Source organism: Amyelois transitella, chromosome 12 (genome assembly GCF_032362555.1).
Source record: "Amyelois transitella isolate CPQ chromosome 12, ilAmyTran1.1, whole genome shotgun sequence".
NCBI classification, from domain to species: domain Eukaryota; kingdom Metazoa; phylum Arthropoda; class Insecta; order Lepidoptera; family Pyralidae; genus Amyelois; species Amyelois transitella.
Window position 1 is genome coordinate 5,643,967 of NC_083515.1, and position 15,741 is coordinate 5,659,707.

General features: G+C 36.4%; 2 protein-coding genes across 6 annotated transcripts; one reads left to right on the top strand and one right to left on the bottom strand.

Annotated features, from left to right (window-relative positions):
• Positions 1–1,790: 1,790 nt before the first annotated feature.
• On the top strand, positions 1,791–13,339 carry LOC106142566 (lysophospholipid acyltransferase 6). 5 transcript variants are annotated; one of them, XM_060946778.1, is made up of 11 exons: positions 1,791–1,927; positions 2,274–2,379; positions 2,839–2,978; positions 4,964–5,041; positions 5,305–5,396; positions 6,509–6,750; positions 7,345–7,474; positions 9,497–9,717; positions 10,166–10,366; positions 10,630–10,781; positions 11,198–13,339. In XM_060946778.1, the coding sequence occupies exons 2-11, from the start codon at positions 2,296–2,298 to the stop codon at positions 11,406–11,408; spliced, it is 1,551 nt and encodes a 516-aa protein (XP_060802761.1). In that variant the 5' UTR covers positions 1,791–1,927; positions 2,274–2,295; the 3' UTR covers positions 11,409–13,339. The 5 variants fall into 5 exon arrangements, with proteins under 5 accessions (XP_060802761.1, XP_013199821.2, XP_013199820.2 ...); XM_013344367.2 differs by having other exon boundaries at positions 1,808–1,923; XM_013344366.2 differs by having other exon boundaries at positions 1,813–1,959.
• LOC106142568 (uncharacterized) lies at positions 13,027–15,530 on the bottom strand. Its single transcript, XM_013344368.2, has 3 exons — positions 14,942–15,530; positions 14,135–14,350; positions 13,027–13,646 (listed from the first exon to the last, which is right to left on the bottom strand). Exons 1-3 carry the CDS (start codon positions 15,222–15,224, stop codon positions 13,513–13,515), a joined length of 633 nt encoding a protein of 210 aa, XP_013199822.1. The 5' UTR covers positions 15,225–15,530; the 3' UTR covers positions 13,027–13,512.
• Positions 15,531–15,741: the final 211 nt, after the last annotated feature.

The following is a 15,741-nucleotide window of genomic DNA, read 5'->3' on the forward strand; positions in this document are numbered from 1 at the left end:
CCTTCGGGAGTACCTTGCGGAGCCGGTGCCGGAGCTTGAGGATGCGGCATTCTTCACTCCCGGCCAGGTCAAGAGGACCATCCTGAAGCTGAAGCCCAGGAAAGCCCCGGGCGCAGACAACGTCACGAACGAGGCGCTTCGCCACCTACCGCCGGGATTCATCACGGCGGTGACGCGCCTCTTCAACGGCATTCTGCGCTCGGGCCACTACCCGCAAGAATGGAAGACCGGAAGGGTGATCCTCTTGCCCAAGCCGGGAAAGGACCTCCGCAAGCCTGAGAGCTACCGGCCCATCACGCTTCTCAGCGCCCTCTCGAAGGTGTTCGAAAAACTGCTGCTCGGCCTCATACTGCCGCACATCACGCCGCGCGCCGAGCAGTTCGGGTTCCGGCCCGAACACTCTACGACGCTCCAGATTGCCAGACTCCTTGGCGAGATCTCAGCTGCTGCCAACCGCAAGGAGACCGTGGCTGTCGTGCTCCTCGACAACGAGAAGGCCTTCGACAGAGTATGGCACGAGGGGTTGCTGTACAAACTGTCGAAGAGCCAACTTCCCAGAAGACTAACAAGGATTGTGGCCTCCTTCCTGAACGAGTGGAAGATCAGGGTGGCGGTCGAAGACGCCGTTTCTTCGGAGAAACCCGTCCGGGCTGGCGTTCCTCAGGGCAGCTGCCTGAGCCCGGCCTGCTACGCTGCGTACACCGACGACATCCCGGTCGCCGATGGAGCCAAGCTGGCTCTATACGCCGACGACGCGGCGTACTTCGCGAAATCCATAAACGCGAAGCACGCCGCCAAGAAGCTCCAAAAGGCACTCGACGCCCTGCCAGATTGGCTCCAGAAGTGGAGACTGTCGGTGAACGTGGCGAAAACGCAGGCCATTATCTCCGGGAACGCCGCCCCACCGCCGCCGCTGAAGCTCTTCGGGAAGGACGTGGCGTGGCAGCCACACGTCACCTACCTCGGGGTCAAGATCGACCGTGGACTTCGCCTGAAGACCCACGTCGATTCAGTGGTGCAAACTGTGAAGATGGCCAGGGGAAGACTGCGTCCAGTCCTCTCCTCCAGCCTCCCGCTGAAGACGAAGCTCGGGATCTACAAGACCTACGTTAGATCCCGCCTCACGTACGCAGCCCAGGCGTGGTACGCCTATGTCGCGGAGACAAACAGGCAACGTCTCCGTGCTCAAGAGAACCAATGTCTCCGCGACATCGTCAGGGCCCCACGGTACGTGAGGAACGCGACGATCCAGCGGGACCTCAAATGGGAGGGCCTGGACGCGTTCATCTCGCGTCTGGCCGGCGATATGTTCGGCAGGGCGGACAGGTCGGCGCACCCGCACCTTGTGGGTATCGCGCCACTCCACGCTCGCCCGCCGGACCGAAGATGGCCATCGCCGAGAGAAGCCATCTTCACAGCGAACACCACTGCAGGCGCCGCACCCGCGGCGCCCGTTGACCCCGCAGGAAGAGGAAGACCTCATTAGTGGCCGCCACGGCCACGCTCGTGACCTGCCTGCCGTTGCAGGCAGCGTAGACATCCGCTGAAGAGGGCCACAATCCCTGACCAGCTACCCCACATTTCCGCCTACGGCGGAAATGCAGGATGACCCACGACGAAGATGTAACATAACATTTTCATTCATAAACATAGAAATAAAAAAAAAAAATACATGATGCGACCGAAAGGGTTTCCACTCAGCATATGCATGTGTATGATGTATTGTGCGGAAGATTGAATGAGATGGTGTATGCCAGACATTTAAGTCAATATCATTGTCACTTTGACATATTTGGCATTACACCACAGTGAAACGAGCGGGTGAAGGAAAGCTAATGGAATTGAAACGAAGGAACTTGAAGGAAGAGCTTGATGAAAGGAATGAGCTCCAATTTTATTTACACATAATGTACCAGTAGATTAGTAGGTAGTACTAACTAGTGCGCGTTTGGTAACCATGCAAGTTGTTTTATTGCACTGTTTCGAGTAACTTGAATTCATCAATATAAAATTAGTAAGACTGAAATTTAAACAACTTCTGAATGTTGGAGAAGTGTGTTCTACTTAGTTTAGTATTGTCAAAGGTGACATCATACAGCGTACTAGCTTTTGACCAACATTTATAGCCAAAGCCGTATACTTTTCGTATTGTATCCAACACCCATAAAAATTTTAACAAGCCTACTTTTAAATAAAATGCATAAAATATGACCTGGATGTTGAATATATTGTAGAGAGGGATGCTCAGGCCTAAATTAATCCTTCATTTGCAGGTTTTAACCACCATAATCCAGAATGTCGAATACATACTATGACTATTATGACGGCAGTAAAATATTTCAATTCATTTCAAACCACATTGGTCTTCCATTAGATATTGTAAGTATTCACTTTAAGTTTTGCATGAATTGTTATTGTTCGCTTTTGTAGTGAAACACTTCATAGTCCCAAATGTTTTTGTATGAACAGCAATGTTATTAGTAAAAAAAATTAAAAAAATTTGTTTATGAATGAGATTATTTTATTATAGGTATTAGTAATCAATGTATCAAATTCTATACCTTACTCTCAACTGGATGTGAAATGAATTAAGCTATCTTTTATGCTAGTTTATTACTGTTGAAAATGCACATTTACACAGATATGATGTGAAAAAATTTATTGCTTTTCTTCTGCAGATCAGAGAGTTCTTCAAATATAGATAGTCTTTTAAAAGTTTACATTTATTTTATAGACTTATAGATGAGCTAAGCTTCTGCTTGTTTTAGTATTATTTTTATTTTCACATGTAAGCACATTAATTTATTAGTTTCATAACATCAAATTTTCTTCCATTAGGTTAATTTTTTGATCGCACAAATAGCTGCACTATGCCTGGCCAGACTGTTTCGGAAACCATTGAGACTTGCTTCACCAGAGTTTCGTCATTCTTTGTGCCTTTTCATAGGTTTATTTATGGGATATTTCTGCTTTGGAAAGTAAGTTGAGTGTTAAATATACACCATTTTTAACCTGTGGCTTATCCCAAGCACAAAATTTTGTTTGCATTAGTACCTACATAAGGGCTTAGGATGTACCACAGATTAAGTTTAGATTTAGGGTTTAAAAGTATTTTAAATAATGTGTAGTTGTGTTTATTTTTAAGAACATGGTTATAGATGACAAAAAAAAAAAAATTCTCATTGAATTTCTCGGTAAATCTATGTAAATTGCTGTATGTAATGCTAGTAAGTGTAAGTTGGTATTTTAAATTGCATGGCACCCAGCCAAGGATATCCTTACTAATATTATAAACACAAAAGTAAGTTTATTTTTTTTGTTTGTTGTCTCACATTGTCTATTGAACCAATCTTCTTAAAACGTATATACAAAAATCACACACATAAATTTATTACTGACTTGTTGAAATTTCGCATATAATATTTTTAAAAGTCTAGTGAAGGATAATAGGACCTTTCATCCCGGCAAAGCAGCTGGTAAAAGCTGGATAGTAATAAAACAATAAGAAAAGTATGTCTGTACATTAAAAATATTAAAATGTAATATTAGGGGTTCCTGCTAGAATTATGCGATATTCTCTCTTAGTGCACCCCTAGACCTCATAAGGAACTTACATTTCATATTTCTAGATCCAGTCATTTGGGCTGTGCATTGATATGTCAGTCAATTACTCTGAGTTGTGTTCTCTTATATCTATTTGGAAGAAAGATTCTCTTGTTAGATACAAATGAAAGACATAATGATTCCTAAATACTTTATGAAGATTATCCTTATCACCTTACCTTATATGATCATAAACATTGACTTAGTAGGTATGTACTTTTACTCGATAAACCAGATAATAACAATGATGCATCTTCTTTTAATGTCTCAAAGTGCCTATCTACCTACGTTCAGTAAACAATATAAGTATTTTATGGTTACATAAAGTAGTATAAGTAGACCTTTGGTTCAAACTTGAAAATTAAACTTTGTGTATAAAAAGCAACAAGCGTCTACCTTTTTAAGGTTTAGTATGTATAAGTAGGTATGAGACAAACACTGATTGACATACATATAACGAACATCCTAAACTGCTGGACTGAAATTTGGCATTTGTAAGTTCCTTAAAGTCTAGTCTAGTTTAAGGTTGCGCTTAGGGGGATTTTCCGAAATACCTCAAGGAAAAATTTTCATACAACGATCCCGTTTTTTACGTTTACACAAAAATTTCAGGAATCCTTTGTTTTATTAGTTTGGACTTTACGTCGATAACTCAGTTCCTCTTTTATTATAGATATGTTGTTGTCCAGACCTGCCTTTTGCATTCACTTAATACCTACCGAACTTTCTACAGTTAAATGCTACGCTTGTCTTCTCGCCGCTTACAAACGCAGGTCGAACAAGATCACGTTTCACGCGATCATACCAATTTGATTGAATTTTGTTCATCTGTTATCTCTGATTAATAAATTTTTATTGTAACACTGAAAATGAACACTTTGATCTATTCTCTGTTTAAAAGATCTTTATTATTAAAGAAATGTAGATACCTGGGTACTACAGCGGCAGTCGGTCATCGGCCTTTCCTCTTCAAGTTCGACCTAGTTAACTTTCACTTTCCTCAACTAAATTAACCAAAACGTCAGCTTAAAAATACTTTTTGCTGTCTATCGTACCTACATACTTTTACATAGGAACATCTAGGTACATATAAAATGATGATCGCCTTTGAGATGAGATGATGTTCACGACAATATTTCATTGTTGTCAATAAATACCTACTTTGTACAATAATATCATTGTATTCTTTTTAAAGTTAACAACATTTTTAGTAGGTTACCTACCTGCAGTTTATTGATACATTGCCCTCTTTTTCTGCGTATACCTAAATACCTAATTATGTTTATAATATCAAACCCTTGTAAAAATAAGAAAGCCTTTGAATTTAAGAATATATAATAATGATATTTTGAATTTTCAGACAAGCAATACATTTATCAGTACTGCCTATGATGTCATACATTTTACTGAAGACTATACCTGAACATGTAATGGCGAAGTAAGTTAATTAGCATTGTTTTCTAGAACATTTTGCCGGTCTATTTGTTCATTAGAGCTATATTACCAAAGATAATGTAGATTCCATTCCTACCTACATAGTTAAAATAATGAACAATAAGTTACCGACGTACCTTTGTACTTATTTCTTTTCAATAGGATAGGATTTGCTTGATCGAATCCTTAACTTTATAGGTAGTACCTATAACTATGATTCCATAAGAGTTTTCCAAGTTCAAAATCAAATGGCCTCTTTATTTTCAGCGGTGTATTAGCAGCATCAATGATTTACTTGTCATGCCTACATTTACACCGACAGCTGTATCATACAGCGGATTACTCCTTGGATATTACAGGTTTGTTCAATGCTAAAATACTAACAGAAAGTAAAAACTTTATATTGCATAGTTTTAAATGAATACATAAAATATACCTATTGTTATATAATTAACTAGCGATCCACCCCGGCTTTCCACGGGTAGCATTTTTTATTTATAGATATAAAATTTAAATTATAAACCTTCCTCAGAACACCATCTTCCCAAAATTTCAAACTGGAACACAATCCGTCAACAACTTTTCAAAATTAGCGCATACATACAAACAGAGAAAATAGGTGGAATTCATAATACGTAGTGATTTCCCTGCGAATGTAGTTCGTTTACAAAAGCGCAATTCAACTGCAAGGTTTAGTAATGTCATCGTAAATTATTTTATTTTAATTAAATCAGCGACCTTGATTACTAGTCTATTATTGTAGTCATTTGACCGTTAAGTATTTTTTTGACAATTTGGTGTCACGAAAGAGTGATATTGTGATATTGTACCAATTTTTTTTTAATTTACCATTCTATTAGGTTCAAATTGAAAAATTGAACAGACAGAAGACAATAAAATCATTGTAGCATTTGCAGCAAACAAAGCGTCTTCTTTATTTTTTTAACCACGCTAAAGATTTTGTTGCAGTTATCCTTTTTATTTAGACCATCTTACTATTCCCGAAGATTTATACAAATAACACTTTCTTCAAGGGTATATTATTGAACCCAAAAATCTATTAAATCTGGCGGTCACATATATAGCAAAATCTTTCTGTAACTGTAGCTTTTGAAGACGTCAGGCGTGTATAATAGATTTGACCTATCAATAATTGAAGAATCTTCTCTGGAGGTCAAAATGAATTGTTGGATCGTATCATAGAAATAAATCGAATCGTTTCATTCGTTAATAAAAACCTAGTCTTATTTGCGAAAACTTGACGATATAGTTTTAAAAAAAAATACATTTTATAGTTATAATATGTCAGATAACTTGTACCTATTCTTTTAAGCTGAGAAAATAAAAAAAATATAACGAAACCAGTACTACGCATTTGATATCTAATAAAAAATTTGAAAAATTATATATATTAATCACCTGGAAGGGTTCTTTTAAAATTATATTACTACAAACTAATATCAAATTACAGGTCCCCTCATGGTGATAACGCAAAGAGTGACGTCATTGGCCACATCCTTGCAAGATAGTTTAATGAAGAAAGAGATTAACTCAAACTGTTCGAGTCGACCGGATGAGGAGTCCAAAGTGGACAAAATGCCGTCTCCACTTGAATTTTTCTCCTATACATTAGCATTTCAAACGTTAATGTGTGGCCCAGTCGTGTTCTACAATGATTATATCAGATTTATTGAAGGCAGAAAAATCAACGGGGTAAATATTTATAACTATCAAGAGTAGATTGGCTATTGGTATATTGAGTTAATTAGATCTTACTTACCTATGCAGTAAACAAATGAGCGTAAGACTTGTACCTACTTTTCATAACATTGTACATGTGATTTTATTGATCACTAGAGGCCGCCCGCGACTTCGTCCGCATGGAAACCCTATCAATCCCGCGGGAACTCTGGGATAAAAAGTAGCCTATGTGTTATTCTGGGTCTTCAGCTACCTACATACCAAATTTCATGGTAATCGGTTCAGTAGTTTTTGCGTGAAAGAGTAACAAACATCCATACAAACTTTCGCCTTTATAATAGTAGTAGGATTTGATAGTTTAGACCAGGGTTTTTCAAAATTTCGGCTCCACGTACCCCTGTTAAAATTTTCAAGTAACGGCGAACCCCTTACTAACTAATGAACGGTCGCTCGCGCACCACCATGCCTGTCAGTTATCAAATCACCATTACGTAAATCTTGCCGCGAACCCTGCCGTCGAATGGCGAACCCATAGGAGTTGTGTTTTGAGAAACCCTGATTAGACCGATCTTAATCTTCTGTGTTATTGTATATTGTATATTCTAGCCGGATAAGGACATCGAGTCTTCCGAGCCGTCGCCACGGCGAGCTGTGTTGTACAAAGTTTGCGGTTCCGTAGCCGCTGCCTTCCTGTACCTCACTCTATCAAAGAAATATCCGATGGATGTTATAAAAGGTCAGATATTTTCCTCAAATCCTTTGAGAGTTTATGCAACGGGTACTAACTATCGTCACAGTTTGTACGCAAAAATGTATGCCATATTTTGCGATAAAATGCGTATTTGACTTGACTAAATTTGGACTTCTTCTTCTGGCTAGTCCCAGTTGCATTCTCACAACTCTGAAGAGGAGCCCGTGCTCCTCTTACCCCGTGGTAAGCTTTTGACCATGGATCCCGGATTGTGTGAGTCAGGTTTTTGACTCACGACTCTCATCTGACCTCGGTAATGTTTGCAGGGGAACATATCCCGTATTGGATCATATAATTACACATGCTTGTACCTGAATGTGCAGGTTTCCTCACGATGTTTTCCCTCACCGTAAGAGATCGGTTAGTTATCAAACTAATTTACATAAACTTGAAAATAGTCATTGGCGCAACTTTTGACCAGGCACCTTAACGATTTGACCACCGACGCTCTATTACCACTTGACTAAATTTAGACATCGTAACCAATTTATTACCGTATTAATTTCAATTATCAACGCAGACTAAAACTTTTCGACTAGTTCCTTTATTGTTTGCCGGTTGACTGGAAGAGATCCCTTCATGGGATAAGTCCACCATTGCAAGTGATTAATTCCTTTTATAACTACATTTATTGTAACATTTTAAATTTCTGTACAATAAAGATATTAAAAACAAACAAACACGATGCGCCAATTTTAAAAATGATTTTATTATTTAGAAAAATAATAAACAATAGTGCTCCCAGCATCTGTTCTGTGGGGGTGTTTAACCTTATTACTACATATACTGTTGCACATTGTTCTGTCTGTGCCACAAGTCCCAGATAATATTTTGTCATTGAATTATAATAACGTACTTATAGCTGTGAAAAGAATAATGTAACATGAATTTTTAAACATATCCAAATACTACACGTTTCTGTGACGTATTTTTATGTACATGTTCGTCACTTTGACCCTTCTAGTGGCACACAATTTGGTGTAAAACAAAAGTCTTAATTTGTCAAATACATAGAGATTTTAAGAAATAGACGACACAATAAAAATCTTTATAATATCAATATCTGTGGAAACCTCTTTATCTACTCTACCCTTTATGACCACTCACTACCTATCAATATCTATGCTTATATTATAAGAACTCGCAATGCCTAGCTATACTATTATTATAAAAACTTTTTTATTTATTTGTAACAAATAAACTCAAAAACTATTACCCATTTTGAGGGAATAGACCTTCAATAATATAATGTCATTTTTGTCTGGTAAGAAGAAGGGAAGCCCTGCGCGAAAGCTAGTTATAAAATTTTATTCCATTATGTCTCGAAACAAATATTGTATTCTGTAAAATTAGGAACAAGCAAAGGTCTTGCAAGTTAAATATTTGGAAGGAAAAAGAAGTATCATGTTGTTTTGACCTTTGTTTGTACTCATTTAGTATGCAACTGCTTTAATCGCTTCCAAATTACCTACCTACTACTTCAAAGTAAAGAAATATTTTATGCTAGCTTAAGCGCGGGGCTTCTTTCACTCCCGCGGGAATTTCCATAAAAAGTATCATATGTTACTTCTGAAGACTCTGACTGTATGCCAAATTTCGTCAAAATATATGCAGTAGTTTTTGAGTTTATTTATTGTAAACACAAATTATGCTGGTATGGATACCTACTGATTCGTATTGATGAATGCCATATGCATTTTAACCTACTTATAGGCAAAATAAAGTTTTTTTTTGTAATAATCGAGGTATAATACTTGTAATATTTCTAATCGCACTATGGATTAGTCATAGAGTTCCTCTAAACTCTAGGCATTGTTATGACCCTACTCTATTTCTTTAATCAGTACATATCCAACATGGCTTATCTTTCTCACAAGGCTTATAGTTTCTCACAAGGCTTATAGTTTCTCACAAGGCTTATAGTTTCTCACAAGGCTTATAGTTTCTCACAAGGCTTATAGTTTCGTACATGGCTTATAGTTTCTATATACTACTATTTATTCGTAGAATTAATGGACCCGACATCGGAAGTGTCGCGCACATGGTCCGCCTTGTACCTCCTATGGTACACGAACCTATCCGTAATGCTGTTCCGCTGCAAGTACTACCACGCGTGGCTTCTCTCGGAGGCGATCTGTAATAACTCCGGAATGGGATTCAACGGGTACGACAACCACGGCGTGCCCAAGTGGGACAAAGTTTCCAATATTGATGTCATCGGATTTGAGGTATATTTACGTTGCATTAATAATCTTAATAAAATAGAACTCAAATTGATCCCATAAGTAGGGGAAGTCGCTTATGGGGTCTTATTTGGAGCGAATTGATTCTTCGTTACCTTTTCGAATTAGGTGGGATTGGCAGAATATATTAATTTCTTACATTTTTTACTGTCATTATGTAATCCCTATTTTCATTTCTTTTCACCTCATGTTATTCACCCGACCGGAGTGGAAAACGCATATTAAGGCTTCTTATTTTCCTCACAAGTTATAACCTTATATGTTCAGTTTCCAATAATATTTAAGAAAAGTTATTTTTATAATAACAGTTGTTTCGGTAAATAAATAGATACTTAATTTTTCTATCACACTGTATTTCGTAACAATAATATCTTAACTTCCGCTTAAAAGGGGTTCTACATTGACAACAAATAATTTGAAATTTGTATTGTAGTTCGCGCAAAACTTCCGCACGGCGATCGCGTGCTGGAACAAGAACACGAACGCGTGGCTCCGCGCCGTGGCGTACGAGCGAGGCGGCGCCGCGTACCGCACCGTGCGCGTGTACGCGTTGTCGGCCGTGTGGCACGGGTTCTACCCCGGGTACTACTTCACTTTCTTCGCAGGCGGGTTGTTCACAGTGGCGGCTAGGAAGGTAATGGAACATTGTGTTTTACTGTTCTACATATATGAATGGGTATTGGCATAAAAATTAACGATTCTTTTTAAACAACTCGTACCGCGCCATACGCGTTTTCGCCTGTGTACCTTTTACTGTACTACATTAAAGGTTGTTCATACAAAATCATGAACGCATGGCTTAGCGTTGTGACGTACAAGCGAGGCGGCGCTACATATCGCACAGTAATTGACACTTCGCACTGGGACTAATATTTAAATATTGTGTTTTTTTTTTAGATTCGCATCGTAGTCCGGCCCATGTTTCTAGGTAGCCGCTACAAAAAGATGTTCTACGACGCAGTGTCTCTAGTGACCACACGGATAGCTATGACATACGCCACGGCGCCGTTCATACTGCTTCATCTGGGACCAAGTCTCGCTTTTTATGGGTGAGTCATCGTCCTCCCCTCCTGGATTTCATTTCTTTCTAAAGAGGAACCCGGATTCCTGGATTAGGTAAGTCAGGTTTTTACAAGAAGCTACTCTAGCCTCCGCAACCTTTGGTTAGCTCAGGGTAACCTAACCCGTATTGGATCATGGTCACATATCCACTTTAGTTTTTGCCTGAATTGCGATTTAGTATAGTATTGAATATCAGATATTTATATCCTCCTACTAAACCACAACCATCTGAAAACTAGCTCTCAAGTAAGTTTTGGAGTGATAAGCAAGAAGAGCCGGTGGCAAACGCGGAACAGTGTGCACATGACGCTCAATAATAAAATGTGTACTTATATGCGGTAGCAATGGGTGGCGGAACGAGGTTCAAGATTGACGCTTTTGATGATTTTTGTATCTATTTCAGGAAACTGTACTACTCCTTACATTTTTTGGCGTTGGGCGCGCTTCTCTTGCCTGCCGGAAGCAGACATTCCGGAAAGGCACAATCAACTCAAAATCTACCACAAAATTCTTCCCTTGTTGGTGCGGAATTAAATCCGCTTGGTTCCTCCACTACTATAGCTACTGCTGTTGAAAATACTGGGGAAACCAATGGGAAATTGAAGATATCTTAGATGTTTTATTTTTCATTTTTTTTGGATATTGAAAACTAATGTTACAAGAATGAATCACATGTGATAATTTCGCGGGTCAGAATGTCTATGCATCACTGTAATGTATATAATGTTTAGTAATAACTAGAGATCGGATAATCGGATGCATTTTTACCTAAACTAATATTTTGGCTAAGAAAGTATAGAGGCGGCTTTTTGCTTTCGGGATTCGAATTATTTTGAGTCCCGGAAATTTTATTAACCAAGAAATTGAAACTTATCGTTTATTAGATATGATAAACACCTTTATAAATATAAGTGATGGATGATATTTATTAAAAAATTACCGGGATTCCAGAATTATACCGCGTGATTTTTTAGTCAGTACGAATACAGTTCGAATACATAATTAGAACATTAAGTGTATCATTGCCGAATCCCGGAATTTTTGAGGTACAGAAGTACGTTCCATACTAACCCAACACCCTAACTTTAGGTAAATATGCATCCGATTATCCGATCTGTGGTAATAACTACAACTTTATTGCACAAACAAATTTTATATGCATTTAATCTGTTATGTGAATGTGTGGAGTATAGGTATTTATAATGAAATTTGAAAATATATTCTATTTTGTTTTTAATTATTAACGGGTGTAAATGGCACAAAATATTTTAAAAATTAGTTTTAGAAGACAGAAGTTTATTTTATACAGATCCAATGTACTTTTATGGTGTTTCTTTATGTGCTTTAGAAATATATGTCCATATACCTTTGATAATATTGTTGAAAAGTGTTAAATAACAATATCAGATAATATTTCCTGTGTGCGTAAGGTTCCGACACTGGTAGACTTTGATTTTCCAATACATATCTATTTAAAAGAAGTCTTAAGGAATTACTAATAATTGCCGCACTTGCAGTGTATGTCTGTTTTTTCATATTTCTTCATGTGATTTGCCTTTTTTATTTCTTCTACGTATTGTTTTATTTTATTTTAATATGGTCACAAAGTCTCAGTCAAAGACAAATGTTTCAACTTTTGATAAAACTCACTAATAAGAAATATAATGGTAAATAATTCTGCTACAACTTTATAGGGAAAAAGTGTTAATAAAGTAATAATTTATACTAAATTGGGTATATTTATTCTAATTTCCAAAAAAAAAAACTGAAATACAAATTTCATGTCTTGTGTGAGTGCTCTGGATTTCCGAACAACAACAACTATTTTGAGACTTTATTACAGAGTTTATTATAATCGATTTAATGCATTAATTACCAGTGCCATTAAAAATTATTGAATATATTGATATAGTATGTATATATCAAAGAAAGATTCTATAATAAGATAATTAGTTCTTATTGTAAAGTTGTATTATGTCTCCACAATTTTAAAACTTTCATATTACTAATTTTATGTTTATTTTCAGAAGTATTATGTTGAATTTATTTGAATGGGTTGTGTTATGTTACCAGTTGTGTTTTATACAAAAGTCTAAATAATAACTGAAAATGCCATTAGGAGAAAAGCTTTATTTTATTACTTGAGAGAAGTGTTTGAAAAGCAATATTCCAATACTGTACTTTGTATATTAATTTATTTGGTTAAGTTGCAGAGATATTTTGAATTGCAAATTTGATTACTGTTAACATTTAAATTATTAAAATTGACAAAGGGCTAAAGGTCTGTTTAATTTTAAAAGCTATATGAGCTAAGGTTATGATGTGACAGTCAGTTGACAATTGGCTATTTAGAAACTGATTGTAGGTTGTGGTAGAAAATAGGTAGTTTTGACTGTTAAGGCCATATCAGTATAATGCTGTTTGCTTTATTGGTGACCAGATACCTGTCACTATAATACCTCAGTATGGAATTGTATTTAATTTTGTTAATTACTAGTTTTATATTAATGTATTTTACATGGTTAAATTATATATTTTATGTAAATCGTATTTTTAATGTCCAGAAAGCTTCCTGTTACAATAAGAGATACACTCAAAAGGTTTAAATCAGGAACTAAAAATTCTTTACACATACACCTGATGAATAACACTACAGCTCTTTACCACATATTATATTTTATATTCTTAACTACAGCTCCAAAACAAACAAACATATTACTAATGTTTCTTATTTGCTTTCATAGTAATAAAAGCTTGCCTCACAGAGCACAAGCATCCGGGTACATCATTTGAGTCTTTAAGTTTTCTTTGTATTTCTTTCAATGATGGAATTTTCGGAGTTGTACTAAGCACTGGAAAATAAAACACATATTAGTCATGCAAACAACAGTGGGAAAATATTTCCATCATTTTATATAACTTATTTAACACGAAATGCTAAAAATTATTAATACTATTATCTGATAAACTGATTTGTTTTTGAGATAGTATCAATGAATAAAGACTTATAAGTTTAGATAATTTTTTTTAGGACCACTCCATCTCTAGTCCCATGAATGTCGTAAAAGGCGGCTAAGGAATATGCTTATAAACTAGGGATTCTTATAGGCGATGGGCTAGCAACCTGTCACTATTTGAATCTCATTTCTATCATTAGGCCAAACAGCTGAACATGGCCTATCAGACTTTCAGACTACTGGCTCTGTCTACTACTACTGATACAGACATGATCATATGGATGGATTTACTTTTTATGTGGATATCAGAACATGAAGTAGGAAAAAGAGAACATAGTGTGCCATCCAAAAAAAAAACTATGAAAAAATTTTGTTCAACTTACATTCATAATATCCAGTTTTAGTGTCCCTCAGCATACGCATGGAATAATTATCTGAATCTTTTTTAGATTCAGTAAAGAACTGCACAAAAATTGTCTGCTTGTCACCAGTCCTCATCTCAATGGTATAATACATTTTTAAAAATTTTTTATAATACTTTTTAGCCATTAAAAATGCTTCATGTGTTTCTTTTATTTCTTGGGATAGTTGTTTTTGATCTAAAATTATAAAAAATAAATGTATATGTAGTGGTAAATTATCAAAATTCAATTACATACATTAATTTCACCTCTTTCCTGGAAGAATAGGCATTGAGACTTCATCTTTACACTTGTCAAGATCCCTACACACTTCTTTCACTTCATTTCTTTTCATCAATCTCTTCTCCTCTTCTTAAATCTAGGTTTTTAACCTGATCCTGAATTGGGTCAATTTTTTCACAAAGCTACTCCCATATGACCTCCACAACCTGTCTTCCAAATCCACATAGGATCATTGGTAAGGCTGCACTTGAGAAAAGTGCCTGTTCCCTTTGTGACTTTTTATGACATCCATGGGAGATGGATTGATTCTATTCTACAGTGCTCGGAACCACACAGTACATCAGTTTATGGTAGTCTTGACCTGACCTTTCACCAAAACAGCTCTTTTTCTTTTGTCATATTATAATGGCATAAATTATAAAGGTACCTAGTAATATATATATGCTATATCAAGAATCTCAATTATCAACTTTATGAATCCAATGTAAGTTTTCGATCAAGTATAAAAAACGTAAAAGTGACAGTAATGATTATAGAAACACAAACCTTGCTTATATTTTTCGTACTGAGATTGCTGCCGGGTTATTCCATCTAATTTACTTTCAATTTCTTGACGAAGATTCTTATTTTTTTCCATTAGAATTTTAAGTTCCTGATCGTGACCTTGAGATAAGGAACCATTGTAATTAATGTCTTGTGTTTTTAATCCTTCTTCTATAAGTTTCAGGATCAGTTCATGGAGATCAAACACTTTTGATTGTAGGTGACTCCCTTTTTCAATATTCTGCACATCGAAACGAAAATCCCAATCGTCTTGGAACACACTCATTTTTGTTTATAATTATAATAATATACAAATCCAATGAATTATGAGCTAAATTAGTTGCAATTAATTCGAACATAGAATTAATTGAAGACCATTTGTAAACTAAACTGCACAAATTTACGTAAATTGTTCATCAAACAATTTTTAAAATAAACGGAAGCAAGAATTCATTGTTGTGTTGTGGTTGTCGACTCTCAGGTTGTCATTGTCAAATTGTTTGACAACCAGAACAAGTCTTTCGTTTTTTCTACCCAGTTGAATTCAATTCAAACTTCAATTCTATTCAAATTCTTGCCAAACACTAAAAATGGTTTACGAGATGCAGAATTAATTGTTTTTTTTTTTCTCTTTATATTATCGCATAACACTATCCTTTGCCTTTTTTGGGTGACGTCACTTGACATTATATCTAATTCCTTTTTTTCTTTCCTTTATGACAATGGTCAGACCTACGCAGGCACAATATTCGGTCTACGGGACGAAGTAGATGGCCTCAGTCGACGCCGTAGGCGGCACGCTA